At 45.4% G+C, this 14256-nt stretch overlaps 1 protein-coding gene across 1 annotated transcript; it reads right to left on the reverse strand.

Annotated features, from left to right (window-relative positions):
- Nucleotides 1-1613: 1613 nt before the first annotated feature.
- SELENOS (selenoprotein S) lies at nt 1614-10162 on the reverse strand. Its single transcript, XM_059371680.1, has 5 exons — nt 10044-10162; nt 9284-9418; nt 7225-7331; nt 4205-4373; nt 1614-2193 (listed from the first exon to the last, which is right to left on the reverse strand). The coding sequence occupies exons 1-5, from the start codon at nt 10117-10119 to the stop codon at nt 2114-2116; spliced, it is 567 nt and encodes a 188-aa protein (XP_059227663.1). The 5' UTR covers nt 10120-10162; the 3' UTR covers nt 1614-2113.
- Nucleotides 10163-14256: the final 4094 nt, after the last annotated feature.

Here is a 14256-nt window from a genome sequence, read left to right on the forward strand (position 1 = left end):
AGTCCCACTTCCTCATCCTTTCAAGAGAGCAAGACTCACTATCCTTGGCTTCCTCTGTCTACCCTTTTGGAATGCTTTCTGCCCTAGGCTTGCAGCACACGATTTTCACCCATTAATAATATTAATTAACAACAAAATATTCATTATTAATAATACTATCCCATATAACTGTTTCATTAGCCAGATAGCTGCCCATGCTGGTTATCCACAGCCCTTGGTCATTAGGAACACAAGAGGGAAGTCGACCATGGTGATCAAGGCTCAGAGTTCAACCATCAATTCTTCCCATGTGCTCATGACTAATTTCTAGATTTATGGAAAAAATGAGGCTTGAGGGAGAGGAGTCACATCTCAGAGTATATCAAAACATGCCCTTCTATTTCTAAAATGAAATAGAAAATACATGAAGGGAAGAATTATTAAGAAGTTCCTTTGGGAGCCTACAAGGGAATCTCTCAATGTAAACAATGAATCTGGATGAAATACTTTAATCCAAGTCTGAAACTTCCCATGCTGTAAACCTTCTACGCTGGTTAAAAGCCAATCTAGTTAAAAACTGGGAACTGGGCTGTTCTAAACCTTACAAGCCTCACCCTTGTCTTTACTGACCTTCTCATCTGGAGCCCCCGCTGTCCCCACCCAAAATTAAACTCAAATGTCTTCAGACTCGAATTCTTAGTCCGGACTATTCCAACCTATTTGTAAATGCACTGTTCTTCCAGTGTCCTGTCCTGTTTCTGTTCTCCCCAACCCTCCGCAAGAGACTGTGAGTTCCGCAGGACCAGACTATATTTGTTCCTTTGTATATATCAAGAAGACCTCAGAATCCTTCACACATACCAGATACTCAACAAATGTTGACTAATTTAGACATATGAGACCACTCTAGAATACTTTTCTGGCTAATTACCACTACTATGTAGGTTAATTTTGTTCCTTCTTATGATCTCGACTTGACAGCAGGATCAGTAAACTACAGCATATAGGCCATGAACTAAGAATCTTCGGTAGAAAAGTGTGCAAACCCTGGGTGATGGACATTAAGGAGGGCACATGATACCATGAGCATTGGGCATTATATAAGACAGATGAATAACTTACCTCTACCTCTGGAACTAATAATACATTTTATGTTAATTAACTGGATTTAAATTTAAATAATTTTTTTTTCTAAAAAAGTACACAAACCCAACACTATTATCCTGCCCAGCCTGAAATATATACTCCTTGGCCCTGTATCGTGTACTCCAGACAGAGCCTCTAGACAAGAACGTAACAAATGAGTCATGGTGTGAGGGGAATAACCAAAAGGGGCCTTAGCAATCTGGTTGGCCCTCGAGACACTTCTAGACAAGATGTTTGTTTATCCTATTAATTTAGCAACTCAGCTCCGAGCACCCAACTCTATGGACAAACCCTAAGGGACCTGCCAACTCTGGGGATCATTGTAGCTGACTGTCACTCACCTCGCTCACCACAGGAGAGAAACAGTGAGTAGGGAAAAGAAGTAGCAATAGGAGGTTATGGTGGAATGATAAAAAGGTGTTTAATGTTTGGCAGACAAATTTAAGTTCATAAAGAAATTTCCTTGAATTTAATAAAGATGCTAAAAATGTTTTTTGCATTTTTTTAATATATACAGTTTCTTTTTTACAAAGTTCTGTACATAAAAATAAATATACAGAAACAACCCCATCAACTGTCTGCATCAGTAATCCTCGCTGGTGGGCTCACCATTTACAAGGAAGACATCATTCAACGCAACCTGTCACAGAGACTGTCCGACCAGCAAGGACTTCTAACGTGAAGAACCATCACTAGGTCTCTTTTATCAAGCCCCTAGAGGGCTTTATCTAACAACTAGCAATTACCCATGAAATCAATGACTGCAGTCACTGGCTTAACTGAAGTGTGACCGACTGTCACTACCGCTAGTGGTGACATCTATATCCTATGCTGGCTTCAACTGTTAAAGACGCAGTGTAGTTAAGAGCAGAAATAAACCCCACTTCCCTTGGCTAGTCACTGTGAAAAGTGTGCATAAGGCAATTGAATTCAGGGTTACCGATTCATCTTGCTAATGTCAAAAGCGACACTAGCAAGATTCTTAGCCTCATCCACCAGATGACGGGCCTCTGCGTCCGGGTCTCCAAGAGCACGTTCCTCCTCCTTCACCAGACAAAGGGTTGTAACCTGGGATGAGAAAAAGGAAGCAAAACAGTACTGGGAACATTCTGTATAAAACATAAAATCATGAGCCTGACACACAAAGCACTACGAAGATATGGATGCTCTTCTCACAGACCTTTTCATAAAACTTTCAGCTACCATGTGAAAAAAATACTTTCTTCTGTCATTGCAGCTTGAACTGACTTTCTGGTGGGAATAAAAGAAGCCATCTAGCTTCCTGGTCTTAACTCTTCAGAAACATAAAAACTCCCCAAAATATCCAATAAATTTGTTCCCAAAACCTCTCAACATCACTGGATCTAGGCATATGAAGGCTTCTGTTGCAGTGCCTCATAAAATGTGTACATTCAAATAAGGACTGTGCAAGCTACAGAAAATAAATGTAAAAAAAAATCAAAACAGAATGGAACTTTGCCCTTCTATCGGTCAGACCTAAGTCATGCATAGGCCCTCGCCCTCACTCCTAACCCCGCCCACTCATTAGCTTCCCAAAGTTAATGGGAATATTATTAACATTATTAACCTAATGTGAATGGACATTAGGTGACCAGGCTGAGTGCTCAGGCTTTTGGCCAGTGAGACCTTAACTGAGGTTTTGCTGTGGGATCTTTGGGCAATAACTCCCCATGCCTCCGTTCCCTTAATGATAAAACCAAGCTAGCCAGACGACAGCACCTAGCTCAGGATTGCTGGAAACAACGACAGAGACCAGACACAGAAGCAAGTCACCCATTACATTTCCGACAACACCCACTCCTCTCCTAAATATCACTGTTTGCTCCAAAACATATCTTCTGGCTGATTTTTTTTTTTTAAAGATTTTATTTAGTTACTTGACAGAGATCACAAGTAGGCAGAGAGACAGGCAGAGAGAGAGGAGGAAGCAGGCTCCCTGCTGAGCAGAGAGTCGGATGTGGGACTCAATCCCCAGACCCTGGAATCATGACTTGATCCCACAACCCTGAGATCATGACTGAGCCGAAACCAAAGATGGGATGCCTAACCAACTGTACCACCCAGGCATCCCGAGAGAAAGTTTTAAAACAGCATTTTCTTCTCAGACACATCACTCCTCCAGCAAGCCAGCTCTGGGTGTCTGACATAAAGGGGATAGGGCTCAGCCTTTAAGCGTGGCCCAACTTGTGTCCACGCTGCCTCAGAGCCCACGTGCCAGTCTCCCCAGGACCCCATGATGCCAGCCTCTGCAGCACCTCTACAGACAGCCCCTCCTCCCACGGGGAATAGAAGCATTCAGCCTACAACTGGTTCCTCCACAAAGCGTTCCAGCGCCTTTGCCCCTCCTCCCTCAGGCTCCATGCGGAACTGCTAGCAGATCACAAACATGACTTATTTTCATTTGTGTGTGAGTCACATCTTCCCAAAAGGATGTGAATGGGATGGAGACAGGGAGCGACCACATCACCTAGAGCATGGGGGGTGGGAGTTGCACACAGAAGAAAGCTCTGAATGAGTATCTGTCCATGTCTCCTTGAGAAAGTTATTTGCAAGAAACAAGCTGGCCATGGCTGGGAGGACGAAAACCACAGTGTTCTAGCCCTGTGATGCTCCTCTGTGGGGGGCGGGGGGCAAGTTATCCCTCGCCCCTCTGCTTACCTCTCCCCTGCCAGGGCCATGTGGGACAAGGGTGAGAGGCATACAACCCAGGAGCCGTGACTGACCTCCCTTTTCAATTTCTTATTCAGTGTTTACTGTTTTTTCTTTTTCTTTGCTGATTGGACACTGAGGCCCAGGAGGGTACAGGCCTCCTGGAAGCAGGACCTACACTCACATCCTTGTCCTGGGACACTGGGCAACAAGGGCACTGAGCTCACCAAGCTGGTGACCGCCAGCCATTAAGGAATGCTTTGCATGGGTTTCTTTTATTTATCTTCATAATCCCAAGCTTAGGAATTAGCTTCAATTTATAGATAATAAAAGGAAGAAACAGAATCTTGTTCTTACGAGGTAAACCTACCCTGTAATTGCTCAGAATCTTTTAGTGTCTGGTACTCACCACTTCCCCGCAGCGGCTTCCTGTCAGCTTTCCGTTTTGGCAGGACTGACGAAGTAGAAGGCCCAGGACCATCTTCTTCTGGAGGCTTTCTTGCATTTCCTTTGTAACTTTTCCCTTCTTGCATGCTGTCCCACATTTCAATCTTCTGTCTCCTTTTTTGTTCTTCAAGCTGAGAAAGAATTGCACAGCTAACAGTATGAATTCATAAGCTGCTATCTTTCCCCATAGAAAACACTGATTTTGGTGACTTTTTCATTTTAAAGTCCTTTAAACCAAACCTTCACCTGTGTTTTCTTTAGTTAATAACACTGCTGTCATCTAATGGTAGGAGTTTAACTCACAGAAACTTTTTTTTAAGATTTTATTTATTTGAGAGAGAGAGAGACGGAGAGAACGTGAGTCAGGAGTGGGGAGAGGGAGAAGCAGACTCACCACTAAGCAGGGAGCCAGACCTGTGGCTTGATCCCAGGACCCTAGGATCATGACCCAAGCCGAAGGCAGAGGCGGAGGGCACACATTAACGACTAAGCCACCCAGGCACTCGTGTTTTTATAAACTATTAAAGAAAGCAAGAAGTGTCATGGAAAAAGAATACTGTTTCAGTTCTGAAACTTGCCCACAGTAGGACATTTTTATAACACGGAAGAACTCGCACTTGGAATGGGTGAGGGCGGCTGGCAGGCCTACTCTGGTGCCGCCTGGTGGAGGTACCTAAGGAAAGCCGCTCACTCCCTCTGCTTTTGCAGACTGTGAGGCTCCAGTGTGAACAGATAGGAAAGCACTCTGAAAAGTCAAGTACTACTGTAAACAAAGGAAAATTAGTTTCAGCAGAAAACTGTGTACAATGAGCACTTGAGAAAGCTTGTCAGCACACAGGAAGCAGACTCTCCAGGCGGGAGGGAAACCCAGTGCCCTGGACCTTCGCCTCTGCTTCCTCCTCCTTGTAAAGCAGCATGCCTGCCCAATAGCCAGGCACAGGACTGCAACCTGCCTGTGCACAAACCTCTGTGCCCTATACTCCTCACTTCCCAGGGAAGCCAGACCCGAACTCCTGTTCACTCTGTTCCAGTTAACTGTGACGTCATGGGGATATGTGATGCCTTAGGAAGCACATTTCCAGAAAATTTCTCCACGGCTTTCAGGGGCTGCTGCTGCTAACCCCTAATACCTGACCTCATGCTTCCACTGTTTGCAGGGACAAGAGGCCAAGGAAGAAATCATTTCTTGGCCTGAAGGCTAGACTACACTCCTAGCTGATATGCAGAACCCCAGCATGGAACACAGCAGATGGGTCCTGAGACAGCAGGCAGGAGAGCTGATTCAGCTGTGGGTCAGACAGACTCATTCAGTTTATTATTACTACTCTGCCTGTAAGTACAGGAGACAGAACCCCATGTGCTATAACAATCTTAAAACCAAACACAGGCTTTTGTCCCTTTCCTAATTTTAAAAAGTCTTAATAATCTTTTAAAAAGATTATTTTCAGCTACATCAGCAAACTGCATAACTGATCAAGCTATTTTACTAACACACACAAAAAACTCAGATGCTGAAGTCATCAGTTCTGACACGAAGCAGGAACTCAACCTAGACTACAGCTCTCGGAACAAAACAGTAATAATGGCTGGAGATCAACAAAGAGAAAAACTAAACTAGAATGGCTCAAAAATGACATCTATGTATACCATGCTGCCATTTCAATGAAAAATTTCCACAGGTGTTTATATTATAGATAAATATTTCTAGAAAAAACCCTAAAAATCAAACATGGAATGCTTGGGCAGCAGCAGGTAGAGCAACAAGGAGATCAGAGACTTAATTTCCATGGTACAGATTTTTAAAACAATGACTTTTTTTTTCACTTTGTATGATTTAAAAATTAAGTAAGTAACAGTAATGTGCTAGTTCACTCTAGGTTAGTGATTGCGTTTAAGTTGAAAGGACGCAACTGAACAGTGAAGAAGGCTGCCAAGACTGGGTGACAAAGGAGGAAGAACCTGTGGAGGAGGTGTGGTCTTGTTCTGCCCTTTCCTCCTGGGTTCCGGCCACGCTGGCAAGACCAGCCACGTACTAGATGACCATGCAGAAACCACAAGAGCCATTAGCGGTGGCAGAAAGGCACAGGACCCTGGAAACACCAGAGACACAGGCAAAACCAACAGGAAGGCCAATTTCTCTGTTGCCTTAGAGCATGCAGACACTTTCTTCTGAGATGAAGAAGGGCCACAAACATCTGGATTGAAACTTCTTAGAAAGCAGGATCTATAACCTGGTTGTTTCAGTTACACAGACTGGGACAAATCTGGTGGGTGGCCTTGCTTCTGTGAAAGGTGGCACAACCCACCGGACTGCTCAGGTCACTTCCAACAGCTGTCCTTGGCTCTTCCAAGACAGCTAACCCCCCATACCTGACCTCATGCTTCCACTGTTTGCAGGGGATCAGTAGAAAGAATCCCCTCCTACTGATCCCCAACCGAACCACATGCCTTTAAAAACATCTTTCAAAACTCCACCTTCCTGCTCCCCATCTCACTCCTGGGTTGGGCCCACTGCTGACCTCCCCCCGGCTCTCCCTCAGTCCACTGAATAGCCCCACCAAGTTAGATCGTGTGAGAGATGAGGCCTGAGACAGACAATGGAGTAAGAAGTGGAATGTGTACTTTGTGTGTCCAGTGGCATGGCAAAGGGACACACAATTTTGGGTGAGAATACTGTGAAGAGACCATTGAAAAGTAAAAAGGTAAATAAAGGAACACCTTTTTTAAAGAGTATTTACTCCATAAACGGTTAAGGTATTGCACAAAGAAAGGATGCTGACCAATACTGAGCTAAGTGGAATTGATTTTGCCATAATTAGTTGTTTCCAGTACCTCCCCTAAGGGGCAGGGGTGGGGAGGACATGCAGGCAAGTGTGCGTATACACACACACGCGCGCGCGCGCGCTCTCTCTCTCTCTCTCTCACCCACGAAGCAGCAAAATATTTCTTAAAAGCACGTACTGAATTAAAACCAGCTCGTACCTGTCTTAGTTTTTCCTTATGCTTTTCAACTTGTGCATTTAATTCTTCTTGCATTTTCAAACGAGCAGCTGCTAAAGCCTCCTGTCGTTTAACAACAACATCAGGTTCTAAAATGTCAGGAAAAATTTTGAGAAAAAAAGAAACTCTTGAGGTCCGTATTATTAGAAGCATACAGAAGTACTGATGTCAAGCAGTGTAAAAACATGTACTTTACATGAAAATTCTCCTGCTGTGCATAAATTTTGCTGCTTATGGGGGCAGAAGACTGTCCTACTGCCATGGATCTTAGCCCCCCGTTAAAGGTCCAGGGCTCCAGATATCCCTATGAGAAACATGTCTTCCAGGCTCCCTCAGCAATTCCCACTCAGAGAGTCTGGCATGGCCCATGACTGAAATGTAAGTGGTCTAAGGGGCACCCCGAGATTCCATTCCACAACCTGGGCTTCTATCATGCAGTCTCCAACCTGACCAGAATTGGAAAAGGTAACAAGGGAAGATAGAATTTTCTGACCACTAGCCATCGCTTATTTAGCCCAGATCCATAGCACAAAGAGGTAAAGATCTTTAGGCATTTTACGCTTGTTTCTACAGAAAAGAAGAATCCTTCCAGTTAGTATTAATGGAAATGAGCTCCCCAGTTTTATCAATGTTTTCTCTGCTTTGTTTTATATAAATACACTGTCAAGCTCTCTACCTGCTCATGTATTCAAACAACCCTGTCCAGAACCACCTCAGGGCACACACACAGCGGTGTGGCCATTTTTAAAGAAAAATAAGTAGAACTATGTGTTCACATCAGCACTCTCCAAAAGTATAAGCAACCATCAGTACCTACACAGTGGTGGAAAAAAGAGCACTTAATTGAATCCACATAAAATGGGCCAAAGTGTTGTGGTCCAGGTAGCAACGGATGTGTGGGTCTGTGCTTGCGTGGTGGGAGATATGACTAGAACTTTATCTTTAAAAACAAAACAAAATCATACTTCCACTTCACAGAAATGTAAATTTTGGTAACATTTCTAACTTTCAGGTCATTCTTAGAAGAAAATCGAGTGTGGATTTTTTTTTAACCATGTTCCCTACAAAATTGTACAAGAGCACAACATAACACTTTTGACTGCACGCCTACTTTCTGCAGTGCCTCACAGAAACAAATAAGCTTCTCTTTAAAAATGCCCAGCGTATTGTCATCTTATAAACCTGCTTTTCAGTTGTAACAGCGGGTCTCACCCTGCGAGCACGACACTCGTAGAGATGGCTTCACCAGGCGACCGACGCTGTTTCCTAACACCCCTGCAACCCTCTTGAAATCCCGCATTTATGCAAGGTGTACACCTGCAATATGTAGTTTGTTGTCAGAAGTACAGCCAACAATCAAAAAGACTGAGAGAATGGCAGGACCACAGAATTTCATGGGAGGAGAGGAGAGATATGTTTGAGAGAAGGACACTCCTAAGTCTTTCTGCTAGTGACTCCTTTTGTATTACGACATTTGCTTTTCTCCCCAAACTCTAACCGTGCTGAGTCAGAAGAATGATTTGTATTTCAGTGAGCTGCCATTCTCAAAAGTGCTTGACGTTTCTTTTAGATATGTCCTCAGAAACTAGCTTCTGCCTAGCGAAAAAGGCTACTGTTTTCCAAAGGAATATGTATTCGAAACAACCAACGGTTAATCTGAAATCGGATCTGATGAGGAAGTTGTGAAAATCAAAATGTGGTGGATATAAAGAACCACGGCTGCGTTTCCTGCACTCCCAATGGTTCTAGAGATTCAACAGGCAGACCCGCAAGTCTGGAGAAGCTGTGACGTTTTCATTTCAATCCACGCTATAAATGAAAAACCATTTAACAGGATACGCAGTGAGTGCTCTACCCACCATCAAGCAGGTTTTCCATCTCATTAAAATCCCTGAAATTAGAAAAAAAAAAAAAATAGGAAAGAAAAGCTACCGCACATTCCCCAAAATCAATTACAGAAGCATAAAATGGCTTTCCTTTCACACAGATTAGAATCGTGAACTTCTTGCTCTTCCTAACAGACTAACTTCTAAACACTAACCCACTGCGGCCGCGGCTCGGTCCAGCTGCCTCTGTCTCAAGGCCCTCAGCCGGGTGGAAAGCTTCTGAAACACCACGTAGAGAAGGATGCAGCTGAAGACGATGTACCAGCCATAGGTGGCTAGCAGGGAGCCCACTGAAAAGAAGTAAACAGTTTTCAAGAAACCGAAGGTCATTACCACACTACTACACTTTTTTCCATAAAATTCAACGAAGACGACGTAAGTGTAGCTCCTGCCCTCAAAACCCTCCGGGTCTAGCGGAGGAAATGGCCTCCTAAGCAGGCAGTCAGAATAGAAGCGAGCACAATTCAGGGGTCACCGAGAAGGGACTCCTCAACCAAGTGGGGATTTGAGGGGCAAGTCCGGAGGCTGGAGGGCACTGCAGAGCGGGTTTTGATGGGGAAAAGAAGTTTATCCGGCTCGGGAGGGCAGAGGCCTTTCAGACCTCAGGAACTTATAGAAAAATGCCCAGGGCCGAGCGGCTCCAGTCACCGCAACCCGGAAGGGCTTGTCGCATTAAGTAAAGGATTCGCGTAAAAAGGAGCCCGACGGCCCCGCCCAGAGCACTGTGGCTCCGGGACTGCCTCCGCGCGCGCTCCAGGCCCTCCTCCCGGACCTGCGTGCGGTGTCTCCCGGCTGCCGGCCAGGCTTCCCCCGGCCTCCCCAGGCCCGGCTCGGCGCGCAGCAGAGGACGACCCACCGAACATGGCGGCGCCCGGGGGAGCCGGCGGTACGAGCCCGTGGCCGGCGGCGACTCACCGGTGACGTGCAGGTAGCGCAACCCCTCCGTCTCCAGGGCCGGCCGCGCGGACAGCTGCTGCCCGTCCCGCTCCATGGCCGCCACTCAGCCGCGCGGCCGGGCTGCGTCAGCTGGAGCCTGCGCCTTCCGGCCCGCCCCTACATACACGTGGCGCGCTCTCGAGCCTAGCGTCCCAGAGTTCCGGCCAATGGTGGCGCCACCCCGCCCTGAGGCTCAGCCAATCACAGCGAGGGCGTGGCCAACCAGGCGGGGCCGGAAGAGTAGGCGGGGCGGTGGCAGAAGGCCTCGGGCCTGCACCGCGCGGTGTGGCAGGGTTGCGTCGTTTCTCGCCCGAGTGAAGCCGCGTGACGGGTCTCCGGGCCGACACCGGCTGGCATGTTTACGTTTGTACTGATTGCACACCGAGGTCATGGGGTTAGGGGCCGCCTGGAAGCAGAATTTGCGCCCACGTCCTTGCCCCGGGCCCACTGGGCAACACTACTAGGCCGGCAGAAACCCCGCTGATGAGGGTTGCCGCCGAGATCCGCCCCCAAGGCGTGCAGGTGAACCCTGGCAGCCTCCTCCTTCAGCTGCCCCGGTTCCATTTCGGGCTAAGGAAGTCCCGTGGACCCTCACGGTTCTTCTCCCCTCCAGAGCCAAAACCTCCCGGGAAAGAATTAAAGCAGTAGCTCCAGCAAGGATCCAGTCCAACACTACTAGGTGCCGCAGGGCGGGAGGAGGTGTTCAGAAGTTTCCTCGCCCTTTTTCCTGGCCTGCAAAGCCTTCCTCCACCGCCTTCCACTCCTCTCCCGTCACTACCGCTCCCAGGCCTACTTTGACCACCCTATCTGAAATTTGGGCTTGAGTGTTTTTGGAGAAGCTTTTGAGGTGAACACGCCTAGCTGTGTCTCGAAAGGAGGGTGGAGAATCCGGAATATAGTCGTGAAAAGACAGCGAAGAGGGGGCGACGTCAAAGCTCTTCTTCGCCTTGAAAACGGGCTCTTGAAATGGGGAAATTGAGGACTCTGGATTTTGTCAGTTAAGGCTGTGAAGACAGCCATTGATTTGATGAGTTTAGGAGGGCGACATTTTATTCTCTCCTTGATATTTTCCTCTCACTTGTAAACGGTGATGAACCATCACTCTTCGTTTTGAAGTGGTTTCTCCCTCCATCTGGTATCTTGCAGGAACCTAATATGCTAGAACTGAACTATTTCTTAGAATTATGACTGCAATACTTGATTTGGGATCAGTTTTAAATATAACTTGTGGGGGTGCCTGGGGGCTCAGTGGGTTAAAGCCTCTGCCTTCTGCTCAGGTCATGATCCCAGGGTCCTGGATCGAGCCCCGCATCTGGCTCTCTGCTCTGCGGGAAGCCTGCTTCCTCCTCTCTCTCTCTGCCTACTTGTGATCTCTGTCTGTCAAATAAATAAGTAAAATCTTAAAAAAAAAAAAAATAAAGAAATAAATATACCTTGGGTATAAATAGTGATAAACTAGTCAGGAGATGGGAGTTGCCCAGCTTGTTTGGTTATGCTCTGGACATAAGGTACCCAATACAATAGGAGTCACTGTTCATGGAAGCAGTTGATGAGGACCTCTCTTGTCTCTCAGAGCGTTAATATCTTGCAAAGGGATTGGGCACAATTTTCTATTAATGTTTGGTAAGTTGATTTTTTTCTTACAGTAACTTAGTGATTAAAATTGCTGCTGGTGTGGGTTGGCTAAGAAGGTTTTGGTTTTTGTTTTTTGTTTTGGCAGAGATTGAGAGATCACAAGATCCAAAGGCCGAGGCTTAACCCACTGAGCCACCCAGGTGCCTTGGCGAAGGTTTTTAACACTTCCCTATTTTGACAGAGGTGTCACATTAAGATGTGAAAGCTTCAACAATGTTGTAGTGAACATCATTTCATAGCTCACAGTGTAGCTCAGGAATTATAATATTTGGAGTAGCTATGGAGGAAGATCCTACTTTGTAGAGATCCTATCTTACTGTTGCCAGCTTTCAAACCAAAGTCAACTTGCATATCATAAAAATGCCGAAATATTGTATATGGTTAAATGGGGGAGAAGAGTTTGCCTTTTTTGCCTTGTTTACCGACCCTGCCCTGCAGCGTCTGCAGGCATGAAAATGGAATAAATTTAACATTTAATCTCTGTCATTTAAACAAAAATACTGAATAATTCCTCTTACTCAGGACATTGTGATATAAAATAGAAACCAGCACAACAGTAATGAAAATAATGCACATTTTTAAACACGAAGAATAAAGTACCTTTGCATACTATTATAAACGAGTCTCTGTTTACATATGTATTCACAGTATTATGAATAGTATATTCAACTAAAATCTAATATATTTTGAATTATGAGGTTGCAAGGATAAAGGGGTTCTGCCTCAGTTCCTAGCACAATGCTGTTCTTAAATTCCCATTAATAGAAGTTATTCTTCCTACCCTGGCTTATGCATTACCTTTGTCACTTTAATCAGGGTGTAGCATCTCCCCTAGCTTATCTAGAACCTTAGAGTTATTTTAACATACACTTTGTTCAGTATAACTGCTCAGGGGTTATTTGCAAAAACAGGACAAAGATATCCCAACTAGTCACAGACCATGGTAGACTAAATGACTGGCAATTCATCATTGTTTCTTGCAACATATCCTCGCAATAGCCTCAGGGTGGAAGGAGTATTATTTGCCCACCCTCTGACTTTGGACTTGACCAGGTGGCTTGCCGAGGTTAATGACAAGTAGGCAGACTCAGCAGTGAGTCAGTTTTCAGAGCAGGTCTTAAGAAGTCTCTATTGTTTCCTCCTTGTGCCATGGCCCAGTTAGCTTACTTGCCCAAGGACAATGAGATATGCAAAGCTGAGCCATCCTCTAGTTAACCCACAGACCTGCAAGGAAAAGCAAAGCCAGCTAAGAGAATAAATGGAGTGGTTTGTTAGGCAGCATTATTGCGCCAATAGCTAACCGATAAACTGCCTAACGTCACCTCTTCACAAAAGTATAGGGAACAAGACAGGATTAAAGGTGTTGGTAGCTAAGGGGGATTACAGAGATGGCAATCAAACAATAATGTTTCTCAAACTTGCATGACCCTTTCAATGACATTCTTGTTGATTCCTACTGTAGTATTTAAAGATTTTGAGAGAGACATAGAGAGCACGACCTGTGTAGGAAAACCGGTGGGGGACATTCTGCTTGATCCCAAGACCCTGGGATCATGACCTGAGCTGAAAGCAGACGTTTAACCTACTGAGCCACCCAGGAGCCCCCTACTGTGGCACTTAAATTATGTTAAATATCTACACATGTAAAATTATGTATGTATATATATAACTACATACATTTCCTAAATGTATAGTTCTTAGAACCTCAAAACCTAATTACAAATGCTGTTACAGGATTTCCTTCTTCTTCAGTGCCCTGGTTCTTGGTTACGCCACTCCGAAGAATGAAGACGTAGACCAGATGAAGAGTGCTGGACCACAAAGACAGTAAAGTGACAGTACAAAGCTCCCAAAGAGGAAAGGGCTCCCAGACGGGCGCCATCCAGGTTTCTAAGTCTAGGGGTTTTTATGGGCTTTGTTGCAGTGCTGTTTTAATCTGATTTACCCTCCCTGCACCTGTTATCCAATCAGATTCTTGTCATCTATCAGGTGGGAAAGGTTGGAGGGCCCCTTCCAGGGTGGTGTAAAATCCTTCTAAGGGTGGTTTCCTCTTGAGGGAGGGCACCATGTCCCAGAGTGCCTTTCTTCCAACTATCCTTCACCAATACTACAAAATTAGTAATATTCAAATCAGCATCTCAATGTAGTTGCACAGAAATAATTATTTTGTGTGTTGCCATGACTATGCCACCGGAAAAATTTCCTACTATAAGATGACAGAAGTTATCTTTGAGTGAATCTCATGTTCTGCAAAATTGCACATTGAAACCATAGTGCTTCAGGGAAAAACTGCAGAGACAATCCCCATTTTTCTGGTCCTGAGATTAGTGGAGCTCTAAGCAAAGGAGCCCTCACATTCATCTTGTCAATTTCTGCAAAATCCTCACTTGGGACAACCATCTAAGTACTGTAACAAGACCTCCTTTTGTCTTAGCACCCTGCAAATCATTAACCACAGGCCACTAAACTGGTGCCAAAACAATCCTGTTTAGTATAGATCCACTCAGGCAACGGCCTGAAAGCTGGGACCGGAAGTAAGCTAGAGGTAAGGAACGTG

This window comes from Mustela nigripes, chromosome 13, assembly GCF_022355385.1.
Source record: "Mustela nigripes isolate SB6536 chromosome 13, MUSNIG.SB6536, whole genome shotgun sequence".
In the NCBI taxonomy this organism is placed as follows: domain Eukaryota; kingdom Metazoa; phylum Chordata; class Mammalia; order Carnivora; family Mustelidae; genus Mustela; species Mustela nigripes.